The 13,294-nt window shown below is 25.1% G+C and overlaps 1 protein-coding gene across 2 annotated transcripts in view; it reads right to left on the reverse strand.

The window, feature by feature from the left end:
* LOC126896372 (cytochrome P450 4C1-like) overlaps positions 1-9,734 on the reverse strand; it is a 156,227-nt gene extending 146,493 nt beyond the window's left edge. For both annotated transcript variants that reach the window (XM_050669089.1, XM_050669088.1), the window contains exons 1-4: positions 9,419-9,734; positions 4,959-5,068; positions 2,189-2,279; positions 1,626-1,814 (exon numbers count right to left, since the gene is read on the reverse strand). In XM_050669089.1, coding sequence (XP_050525046.1) covers positions 1,626-1,814; positions 2,189-2,279; positions 4,959-5,068; positions 9,419-9,653 — 625 coding nt within the window. In that variant the 5' untranslated portion in view covers positions 9,654-9,734. The remainder of the gene's footprint in view (positions 1-1,625; positions 1,815-2,188; positions 2,280-4,958; positions 5,069-9,418) is intronic.
* Between the last annotated feature and the right edge of the window lie 3,560 nt (positions 9,735-13,294).

Here is a 13,294-nt window from a genome sequence, read left to right on the forward strand (position 1 = left end):
TTTTTTTTTTTTTTTGGTTCTTAAAAGTTGTTAAACATATCTACTCAATTGAGTGTATTATAAAATGTGATTATAATTGTAAAAATCCAATGTTAAATTTAAGGAAACTAAAAATAATTTTTAAAAAAATGATTTATACAGCAACATGTTACCAAAATATTTGGAATATTATAGAATATTAATAACACGCACAAATAGAGTTAAACAATTAATAAATTACAAAGTAAATTTATTTAGTTTTGTAATTGAATTCTATTATTATATTACACCTCATTTGACAATAAATACATTAGAAATGATTGATATTAATTGTCTGTATGGAAAAAGTTGGTTTAGCAACTTTTCATTTGATAAAGGGGATTTTTTTTCAATTTTTGAGGACAATATCTTTAACTCGATACTAATTGTGATCTTTTGATGTATCGTTAAAATAAATTGGTCAGTGAGGGCTGAGAAAATAAATGACAGCCACAAGAAAAATCCCATATTCAAATAATATTAATAGGAATAAAGAATTTTTTCTCACAGAGGGGTAACTACAGTGATGGGATCCTTGATATTTATTAAAGTTGTTGAATCTTAATGAGATAAAAACCAAATGAGTTGAAAAGTTTTTTCTAACTCAAAAATAATTAAGGAAAGAATTCAAAAAAATTCACTGTCACATGCGGATTCTTACCTCTTATCCTAAGCGTGAGTGACTCAAGTTTTATCGTTTCGGCAATCGTTCGTGTTAATTCAGTTAATAAAATTGACAATTTAAGCGAATTTTATATTTTAAACTTACCTTTTTATACTTTAAAGAAGCAAACAAATTTAAATAAGTTTAACTTCATATTATATGTCAATTAAATTGGTATAATATTAATTAAAATCAATGTACTGCCCTCATATGGTATTTTAATAGAAATTAAAATACAATACCAAGAATTTTAACACCATAATAGCATATTTTTCAATTCGGTAACCATTTTCATCATAAAGACAAATCCAGAGGTCAAATTTTTTTTTTCAAATTAAAGTGTATTACATAGGCTTTAATTTTAGATATATATATATATTAAAGTGTCAATATTTAAGAAAGAATTTCAAAAGTTAAGTTGAAAAATTTAATTCATTGTAGAAAAGTTATGATTTTGAATCCCCTCAGTGAGCAGGTTAAGAGTAAGATTTTCAAAAAATATATATACCAAATTATAGGAAACACCTAATGTGTCTATAAAAAAATTGTTTCTACTCATTCAGTTTTAAAAAATTTATGGCAGTTTTAAGTTAAAAAAGTTGAAAAAATGTCAAAAATTGCCGATTTATAAATTGTAATTTTTTTGGAGATTTTCCCCATTTATGGTGAAGGGGAAATTTTTTCCAATTTTTGAGGGTAATGTCTTCGATTAAATACGGTTTATGATCTTATATATCATGTATATCTTATATATCTTATGTATCGTTTAATGAAATCGGTTTGGTGAGACCTGAGAAAAAGTGGTAACAGACCCCCCCCCCAAAAATGCATCATAGTAAAATTAATACCTTCTCAGATTCGCATCGAAGCTAAAATCTTAAAATAAATACAAATAAAATATTAAAAATGACTATATTTTATTACTAATTATTATCTCACTTACCACATATAGTATCAACTGAACTAGAAATTATATAATCAAAAATATCAAATGTTTCAGTTTTTCCTAGTTCTTTTTGAAGATTTCTTATAAAGATTGATGTTTTCTTATTAAAAATTGGTAAAAGTTGATTTATGAAAGAAGTATTGAATATGGGAGTAATTATTTTTCGATGCTGTTTCCATTTGTATACTAAAAGCAATGATGGAAAATTTGAGGTTAATTTAAATGATTAATAAAACATGTTTAAATACAAATTTAATCAAATACAATATAATTTATCTAGAGTTCTTTATAAAATTTTTATTTTTATTCTTTATAAATAATTTTTATTCTTTATTTTTATTCTTTATATTCTTTATATTATCCTCTTATTAAGAGGATAATATAGCTTTTAGAAGNTATATTCTTTATATTATCCTCTTATTAAGAGGATAATATAGCTTTTAGAAGAATACAAAATAAAAATAAATAGATTCTAGTTAATTATAAACATAAACATTATTGTTCAACTTTTAACTTGACTAATGTTAATTCATTTTAAGTGTAATTTATTTTGCACTAACCGGGAGCTGTAGATAATCCTTCTCCTAAAATGTTTATTAAAAAATTGTATATTTCATCTTTTTTGAGAGCTTTGGAACTGTTAAAAATAATCTGAAAAATATCTAATTTTTTATTTTCACAGTAAAATTGATCTTAAAATGTAGTTGTATTAAGTATAAAAATAATCATTGTTGTATCATAGTTTAATAATTTTGACGTATCGTCAAACAATATTGATTAAATAGAGAACACATAGTAACCAATATTGTAATTTATAGTCATAAACACAAAAAAATAAACGACATATCATATTAATGTTAAAACTTTCACACCTTCATCTCGAAACGTAAAAGGTACTACGATATTTTAAAGTGATTTATTCTGTGACGGTAAACAATTTCAAAAACGTTTTTATTTAATATTAAAAACAAAATTAGATATTTTAATTACAAAAAAAAAATTTAATCAATTTTTTTTATTTTACCATAATGCCCGAATAGCATTTCTGTAATGATAATACTATTATTTTTTGTTTAAATATTATTATTTTAATTTTAATAGTTGTACATTATAATGTTATTTAAAAAATATGCAATTTAGTATTATTTAATTAGCCTTATGCACAGTTATTTTTGTCTACCGCAAAAAACGTTGACGTTCTGCTTAAAGTAGACGATTATTCTTATCATGTTATCACTTATTGAATTTTACTACAGAATCTGCATTTGTGTTACTTATACCAGATTTATAAAATATTTTAAATTGATATTCTTTTAGCTGCAATATTTAATACGTTAACCTAGAATCTGGATCTTTTATACCGTTAATATCTTACTAATAAACTAAACTAATAAAAGTATATCTTTTATACTTTCACACCGTCTCCAAAATCATTCGAACCCTCTTATTAAAAATCTGTCTTCACTCACAATTCCAGATTGCCATCCTCGCTTAAAAAGATCCTAGTGTACAGAAGTTCTTTTACAATAAATATGTGTTACCCTCAAAATTGAAAAAAAATGTAATTTTCGTGTTAAAAATCAATGTTACTTTGGTACTTAAAACTGCTATAACTCTTTTCAAAATGGACGAACCAAAATAATTTTTTTATATATATAATGACTTTACGTATTCCATTTTTATTTGATATAAATTTTACGATAATCTGACCATTAACCTGCACACAAGGGGGGATTCAAAAAAGCAACTTTTTTACAAAACTCAACTTTTTTAACTTAAGTTTTAAAAATGCCCGGAAATACTTAAAACATATGTCAAATTAAATCTTTTGCTGCATAATATAAATTAATAAATATATATATATCCCGACGACTTATCTTCCACGGGTCTTTTTTTCAAATTTTATTTTTTTTTGTTTATTTTAAAATACCTTATAAGGGTTTGTCATAGTAATGAGTCCACCAATAAATATAAAATGTACATGAATCTAACTTACATTAAATATAAATTTATACTTATTTTGATTATTTTGCCCCTTCAAGGATAAGAAAAGTTTTTTTGAATTTTTGAAAAGTTGAAAATTTGTATAAAAAGTAGAACTATTTCAACTTAATTTTGAAAATATTCCTTAAATCTACGCCTTTTATATACATATGTTCAAATAAAGCTTATTTTAACATATATATAATTAATTTACTAGAAGTTCAAAAAAATAAATTTGTACCGTCAACTTATTTTCTGTGTTCAAATGGCAGTCGAAATAAAACAAAAATAGGAGGTATTTTTGCTTTTGGAATAATCCACCAATTTCTCAAAATTAAACATTATCTACAGATTTGCATCGAAGCGTTTCTTACGATAATGATTATAATCACTGTCAGATATCATCTAAACTTGTCCCAATTATGTCACGTCCTTAGTGTGCTGCGACCACACTATGCTACTGTTTTTCTTTTTTTCTTTTGAACCAGAATTCTATATCTTTGTTTATATAATATAAATTATAGTATATAGTTCTAATTATGAACCAAATGTATTAAATAAACTAAGTTGATTTATAAAGATTTGTCGTTTTTGAGTTCATTGAAAACCATAAAGAAGTTATTATTTTACTGTGATTTTTACATGTGGTATTGTATAGTGTATAATTTATGTTTTATGTTAATATATGTAAAGTTAGAAATTTTATAAAAAAAAAACGTGTATTCTTGGTGGCATTATTTCTTCTGTTGGGGGTTCTGTTTTAATTTCAAAAAATTTTTTTTTAAATTTTTTAGATATATATCTGCTTTATACACCATACAAATTTGAAGTTTGAGAATAAACTTAACATGTAAAATTTAGCATTAGAAATCAGTAAAAATCCGCTCAAAATCAAATTATTTAATAAAAGTTTTTTGTTCTTTTCAAACCACATTTTTGTAATTGTTTTATATATTATTCTATATGTAATATATTACGATTTAATATAATTATTATATATGTTATAATTATAAAATTCATTATTTTAGTTGCAAAATAATAAATAAATAATCATGGTTTTATTCTAATAGTTAGAATATTTTGTCTTCATAAATAATATCTGAAATAAATAAATAAATGATATCTTGAGATTTCTTATGGTACTGTTATTAATTGGTAAAAATCTGTGTTTTTCACTATTCCCGAGAATAGTTTTACACAATTTAAATTCCATATTAGGTGTTTTTCATTTGTTGTACTTTTTAGGTGGGTATATTAATATATTCTTTTCCTTTTTAATTTTTTCATAGTAAATTTTTAATTTTAAAATAAATAATTTTTTACTCCAATTAATATAGTAATACATACTTCTAGATCTTCAGGCTTTGTTAACATTACAGCTAATGTTGATCCTAACCAGACTTTAAATGGTTCTGAACCAAACTTTTCAGTTAATTGAATAATTTTGTCCATTATTTCTAAAAAAAGAAGTATGACACTACTTATTTAAATGTACGGAATATTTGTGTTAATTATTATATTGGGGAGTATCCTGAAGCTATAATGTGGGTACACCTCGTACTGTTATGTGCTCTTCGAATGCACCAATTCAAAATATATATAAAAGTGTCAATCATTCCGGAAAACTTTCAAAAATTAAGTTGAGAAAGTTCTACACTATATAAGTATTTTTAAATTGAAGTGTTTGAAAATATATCCATGTTTTTAGTTGGTTTCTGACGTTTCAGACTCATTGCAGAGTCCATCTTTAGAGTGATGTTTGCTAGTCGGTGGCTGCAACTATACTAGCGGCTTATCTTGATAACAGTCTGCTTTTATAAAATTGATAACATCTGGTTTTTGACTAATGTAGTTTACCGTATCCGGGTTTTTGACTAATGTTGTTGACAACATTTCGATTTTTGATTAACGTTGTTTACGACATTCTTGACATTTCGGTCTTCCTTTCCTACACCGGCAATTATTTGTTATGTTGATTGTAGCCTCTTCTTATATTGAGTTATTTTCAGTGTTGTTGGTTAATTTTTTTTTTGTCTAGTGTATGATAAGTAACTAAGTTTTGCTGATTTTCAACCCATCTACTCTGTTGAAAATTCCAGGACATTTTTCGATTTCTATTGCTTCCTTGTACATCCGTTTGCCAAAATGAGTTTCTTTGTTTAGTATTTTTTACTTTATCGAATTGTTGTATGTCATGTCCTCTGTTTTTGGCATGTTCAGCTACTGCAGATTTTTCTGTTCTATGGTACTCCACGTCTTTTTCATGTTCTTTTATTCTTGTCGCAATAGCTCTTCTTGTTTGTCCGATGTAAGATTTATCACATGAACATGGTATTTCATAAACTCCTGGTGTTTGCATATCTGGCAGTTTATCTTTCCTGGTTTCGGAGTAGTGATCCTGTTTTTGGTTGGAAAACGGTTCTTAATTTGAATTTTTGTGCAATCCTTGATATGCGGTCGGTAATTCCCTGTATGTACGGCAGTATTAATGTTTCTTTCAAATTATTTTAAATTATTTTCCTTGAAAGGAATATGCTAAAAATAATAAGTGCAAAATTTTATTTTTAACCTAATTTTTTTTTTTTTTTTGGTTCTTAAAAGCTGTTAAACAATCTACTCAATTGAGTGTATTATAAAATGTGATTATAATTGTGAAAATCCAATGTTAAATTTAAGGAAACTAAAAATAATTTTTAAAAAAAAACCAGCACAGGGGGGTCGTGGCACAGTTGTGACGTGGTATAGTTAGATCAAGTATAATGATATCTGACAGTGATTAAAATCACTATCAAAAATAAACGCTTCGATGCAAATCTTTAGATAGTGCTTAATTTAAAAAAAATTGGTGTTTTATTCCAAAAGCTACTTGATCTGCTGGTTCCTTATTAATATCTCGATAAAGATAAAGTATGTCAAATGAAAAAGGGTTTATTAAAAAATATTATTTCTCATAAAAAAATTGTGTGGATCCATAAACTTTTCAATAAGTTATAGCATTATAAAGTTAAATATTATATAAATAATAAAATCGATAATTTTCACACGAAAATAGCATTCGGTAGCCATTTTCGCCGTGAAGACAAGTCCAGAGGTCAAATTTTTTTTTTTCAAATTAAAGTATATTACATTAGCTTTAATTTAAGATATATATAAAAGTGTCAGACCTTCCGGAACATTTTCAAAAGTTAAGTTGAAAAAGTTAATTTTTTGTGAAAAAGTTGTCATTTTAAATCCCCCCCTGTGGGCAGAAAAAAAGTCAAATTTACAAAAAAAATATACCAAATAATAGGTAAAGACATGAAACATCTATATAACAAAGAATTATATTGATATGTTTATTTTTGAAAAAGTTACGGCAGTTTTGAGTAAAGAAAATTGAAAAAATTTCGAAAATTAGCGATTTTTAAATTTGTAATTTTTTTGGAGGTTTCCCTCATTTATGGGAAACGAGGGCATTTTTTTCAATTTTTGAGGGTAATATCTTCGACTAGATACAATTTGTGATCTTTTGACGTATCGTTGAAAGAAATCCGTTCAGTGAGAGCTGAGAAAAAGTGGTAACAGACACAAAAAAAAAACACATCATAGTAAAACCAATACCTTCTCAGCTTCGCATCGAAGCTAAAAAATGATTTATACAGCAACATGTTACCAAAATATTTGGAATATTATAGTCTAGTAATGACACACACAAATAGAGTAAAAAAAATATTAGTTTACTAAGTAAATTGATTTAATTTTGTAATTTAAACCTATCATATCAAACTTTATTTGTCAATAAATACTTTGAATACATTATAAATGAATGATTTCAATTGTCTGAATGGAGAACATGAATGGGATAAATAATTGTTTGATTGATAAATTAGAATTTTGTTTCAATTTTTAAGCGTAATATCTTCAACTAGATACTAATTTTAGTCATTGGACGTATCATTGAAAAAAGTAGGTCAAGTTAGAGCAGAGAAAATAAATGATCACAAAAAAATACCCTCTCAACTTTGCATCGAAGCTAAAACCTAAAATATAATAAAATAATTTTAATATGAATAAGAAATTTCTTCTTGAAATTTGATAAAAATAAAATGAGTTGAAAATTTATTCTAACTTAAAAAGAATTAAGAAAAAATTGGTTGTCATATACGGGTTGGCACCTTGTACCCATGCGCGTAAGACACAAGTGTTACCGACTCACAACCGTACGTCGCTTCGGTCATCTGAAAAAAACTATTTTTTTTATCAATTAAAATTATTTTGAATTTCAAAGTTATTTTTCTTGACTTAAAAAAAGCAATAAAAATTATATAAGTTTAACTTTCTATGTTATCTCAATTTGATTTATATAATATTTATGAAAATTAGTGTACTCCCCATGACAGGTATTTTAAAATAAAATAAAATACAAAGCTCAGATTTTTATCACAAAAATATAAAATTTTTATATACGGTAGTCATTTTACCCATGAAGACAAATCTAGAGGTCAAATTTTTTTTTCATAATTAAGTATATTACATAAGCTTTAGATTAAGGTATATATAAAAGTGTCAGTGTTTCTGGATCATTTTCAAAAGTTAATTTTTTGTGAAAAAGTTACCATTTTGAAAGCCTTCCTGTGGGCTGGCAAAGGGTCAAATGTTCATAACAATATAACAAATGATAGATAAATACCTAAGGTATATAGAAAAAAAAAGTTTTATTGATTCGGTCATTTTTAGTAAAAAAATTTGAAAAATGTCGAATATTAGGGATTTTTAAATTTGTAATTTTTTGGGATACGAGAGAATTTTTTTCAAATTTTAAGGCTAATGTCTTCGATTTGTGATCTTTTGACGTATTGTTCATCAAAATCGGTACAGTGAGAGCTGACATTGAGCATTCACAGATACAAAAAAATAAAAAATTCATCCTAGTAAAGTTAATACCTTCATAGCTTCGCATTGAAACTAAAAAAGTACTATAAAATAGATATATTGAAATCATGAAAAAATTGTTTATTTTATTTTTTCTTGCATTTTAAAATGACACGGAACACCATATTTATTTACAATATAGAGTCTTTAGGGAATCATAGCGATTCTTTTAATAATAGAAATTTGCTTTTTTAATAGCAACATACATATTTAAGTAGCATATAAAATAAAAACGATAGTATAGTGGGGTCGCTGCACACTATGGACGTGGCATAGTTGGGACAAGTACATAAGATACATAAAAGTGATTAAATCACTATCATAAGAATTGCTTCGATGCAAATCCGTAGATAATGTTTAATTTTAAGAAATTGGTGGATTATTTCAAAAGTAGATTGCAAAATGTAGAAAATGATAAAATAGCACACTTTACTTTTACTATTTATTTAAATTTTATATTTTAAATAGTTATTGCTTTTTTAAATTAAGTGTCGGTTATCTTAACAACTTCCCAAATACAATTTTAAATGACATTGACCAATAGTCATTTTCTTAATTCGATTATTATTTATTTAAAAGCGAGTAAAATAATTATGTTGCCATTTAATAAAATAAAGTTGACACTCATATCCTTTTATCGTGACTAAAACTGTAATGTATTTATTTACAAGCTATATTAAAAGTTATTAAAGATACTTAAATATGTTGGACAATTTATCTATTTCAAAAGTAAATTTTTTCCAAAGTCAATTATTTTTATAATTTATATTAAATTTTTTTAAGGAGTAGGTTTAGAAATCTAAACAAATTTCACTCTAGTGTGCTTGTAACATGTTGTGTTATTGATGGCAATATAACGGAAGCCAAAAATTAATAATATTTTATGTAAAACTTACGTTGTAATGTCCCTGTAAATTCTAGTCCTGAACCAATTAATGGATATGATTGAGGACCTGGTAATTTTGCTGCAAATCTATCAATAAATCTACGATTCCATTTGATGCGACACCAAAAAATTATTAAAACTAAAAAGACAGCATAACAAGATAACTCAGTTTTCTTTTGCCATAATCTATCTAATTTACTTAGGTATACAAAATAATTATTTAACGTTAATTTCATCATATTCATTTTTTATGGCAAAAGCAGTTTTTAAAATGAAATGAGAAGAGTAGACTGAAATTGAAAATGAGTTAAAAACAGAAGTAGGAGCCGGCTGTTGATCTATTTTATAATTAAAATATTATTATTAAAATATATTTTTATTATTTATCTAAATTAACGTAAAATATAAATTTAGATAATATAAAAATAAAAACAACAAAAACATATTTTTAAAGAAAATATCTGAATTTATAACCAGAGTAGAACAGATAAAAATTATCACTATTATAATTTTTATATAATTAACATTTCATTTTTTTAATAGTTTATTTATTGTAAATCTTATTTTTTATTATTAGTTGTAGAAAATAAAAAAATTTTAGCTTCGATGCGAAGCTGAGAAGGTATTGATTTTACTATGTTGCGTTTTTTTTTTTTTTTTTTTGTGTACTGCTACTTTTTCTCAATTCTCACCCAACCGATTCCTTTCAACGATACGTCAAAAAATCACAAATTGTATCTAGTTGAAAATATTGCTCTTAATAATTGAAGAAATTTCGCTCATATCCTGTAAATGGGGAAAATTCCTAAATAATATAGGGTAAATAATATAAATAATATGAAATCCATAAAATTTGACATTGTTTAAACTTTTTTTTTTAAACTATTATAATTACTATTATAAAAATATTAAAATTAAAATATAAATGAATCAAAATATTTTTTTTTAATATTAACACAGGTTTTTCCTTCCTTTGAGTATATTTTTAATATTTTTTTAGTTTTAAATTAATACTATTAGCTTCGATGCGAAGCTGAGAAGGTATTAATTTTACAATGATGTGTTTTTTTTTTAATATAGTTTTAATTTTAAATAATATTAGCCACAAGTGATCAAATTTTATTATATATACAGATTTTTGATCAGAACCCACTCAATTACTTGCAGAATAATAATAATTTAAACATTTTTTTTTTTCATTATCTTTAGTTACACATTATTCTTGAATTTTTAACTATGTAATACTTTTTAAGTTCATCCCTTATGCCTTATAAGGGTGTCAACTTTGTTTTTTTAAATGGGAACACATATTTTGAATTTAATAAAATGTTTGGATTTTTAATTAAATAGTAAATGGCGATTGAATTTTTAATGAAACTTAATTTGTTTATTAGATATAAACATTTAAAGTTTCAAATGTTTGAGTTAATATATAGGTATAATACACAAGGGATTACAAATACAGGTAGGTAATTGGTTTTTTATGATATTGCTATCACGGTCACGGATTGTTTATTATCAATTATGACTATCATTAGATATACTTTTTGTATTGTCAGTTAGTGTATTTATAAACTCACAACAATGTACCTTACTATCATTGATAATAACAATGCTGTGTACCTGCTAATATTGATGTCATAAAANTCTGTGTACCTGCTAATATCGATGTCATAAAAACTCAATTAGCTACCTGTATTTGTAATACCTTGTGTATTATACATATATATTAACTCAAAAATTTGAAACTTTAAATGTTTATATCTAATAAACTAATAAATTTATACTAAAAATTCAATCGCCATTTACTATTTAATTAAAAATCCAAACATTTTATTAAATTCAAAAATGGGAACACCCCATTTAAAAAAACAAAGTTGACGCCCTTACCAGGCATAAGGGATGAATTTAAAAAGTATTACATAGTTGATAATTCAAGAATAATGTATAACTAAAGATAGTAATAAAAATTTTTTTTTTAAATTATTATTATTCTGTAAGTAATTGAGTGGGTTATGATAAAAAAATCACCCTGTATAATTTAAATTATGTCAATTAGGAATACTGTTGGTTTTTGTAGAAAAATCGATTACAATTAAATATCACTGATTAGCAAATTTTTTAAACTGGTTTAAACTTTTTTGTATATATTTTTTTTTTTAGAAATCTGGCAATTAACCGCCTACAGTTTGTACCTTGGACATCTTTTATTTATATTATTTATAAATGATCCTCTTCTATCTTTAATATTTCGGTGGATATTCATTTGTTTGCTGATGACGCTATACTATTTTCAATTATTAAATCTCCGGCTGACACCTAAAATTTAGATAGATTTGTTTCCTGGAGTCGACTTAATTGTTTACCACTTAATATAAATAAATGAAATGTTATAACCATTAATATTTCAAATAATGCGATTACCTTCAATTATAAAATTGATTATTGTATCATAAAAAGGGTTACTTCTATTAGTGACGTAAGGATTACTCTAAGGATTTTAAAATGATTTTTTCTGAAAAAAGATATGGTAACTAAGTTATTTTCATACAAGCATTTAATTCAGAAGGTTCAAATCAAATTCTTTAAGCTATTAAGTTATAAATTTAAATTACCTCATAACTTGTAATTATCTTAATTGGGATTCACGTCATATGAATTAACGAGAAATGTTATTGAGTGGAGTGTGGCAATATTTGATAACCGTCATGCGCCTCCTGTGGCGCTTGTGTATGACCGGTTCGAACGTGACGCTTTTATATATACCTTAAATTAAAGCTTATGTAATATACTTTATTATGCAAAAAAAAAAAAAATTCGGACTTTATTTTGTCTTCACGCTGAAAATAGCTACCAAATACTATTTTATGTAAAATTTCTCGATTTTATATTTTACATTTTTTACTTTAAAATGCTATAACATTTTAAAAATGTTAGGGAAGTAGTATATACATCTTTCATTCGACATATTCTTTTTTTTAAATCAGACTATTTCCCTTTATACTAGGGGAGGTTCAAATCTGAAAAATGCATATAGAAAGTAGAACTTTTTCAACTTAACTTTTGAAATTGTTCCAGAAAGTCTGACACTTTTATATATATCTTAAATTATAGCTAATGTAACGTACTTTATTATGGAAAAAAAAGTTTGGACTTTATTTTGTCTTCACGATGAAAGCAGACATCAAAGTTAATATGATTTTTAACACGCTTATATTAGTTTCACCTGTATGTATGTATGTATGAATGTATGTATGTATGTAACTCTTCAAACGCCACGCGCAGGCACGTAGCCAGAAAATGTTTATTGGAGGGGCCAACAATTTTGGGCCCTTGTATCATTTTCCATAATTTGTTTCCCATGAAAAGCTTGTGGGGGGGCTCCCTCCACTCGTCCTTAAATAGTACCCCATAATATGAATCTTACAAGTTCAAAATTTTACCATTGGTTGGTTAAATACAAATTGTTTTCGTATAAAGTATACTAATTATTACAGTATTATAAAAAATGGATAGTACCTATAATTAAAAAAAATAAAAAATACTTACATCTTTACTATCGGGATGAATTTTTCATGTTGTGAAAAATAAATAAAATAATGATGTGAACATAAACTGATTTGATTTGTCAACTTTTAAGCTATTAAGAAAAAATAATTTATACCTAAATACTAATAACAAATAAGTTATAAATAATTTTTAAAATAATTATAATTTATAAACAATTAAAAATTTATTTAAAAAAAAACCCAGCACAGGGGGGTCGCGGCACAGTGGTGACGTGGCATAGTTGGATCAAGTATAATGATATCTGACAGTGATTAAAATCACTATCAAAAAAAAACGCTTCGATGCAAATCTTTAGATAGTGTTTAATTTTAAAAAA

The sequence above is a fragment of the Daktulosphaira vitifoliae genome, unplaced genomic scaffold (genome assembly GCF_025091365.1).
Source record: "Daktulosphaira vitifoliae isolate Bord-2020 unplaced genomic scaffold, ASM2509136v1 Scaffold_1, whole genome shotgun sequence".
In the NCBI taxonomy this organism is placed as follows: Eukaryota; Metazoa; Arthropoda; class Insecta; order Hemiptera; family Phylloxeridae; genus Daktulosphaira; species Daktulosphaira vitifoliae.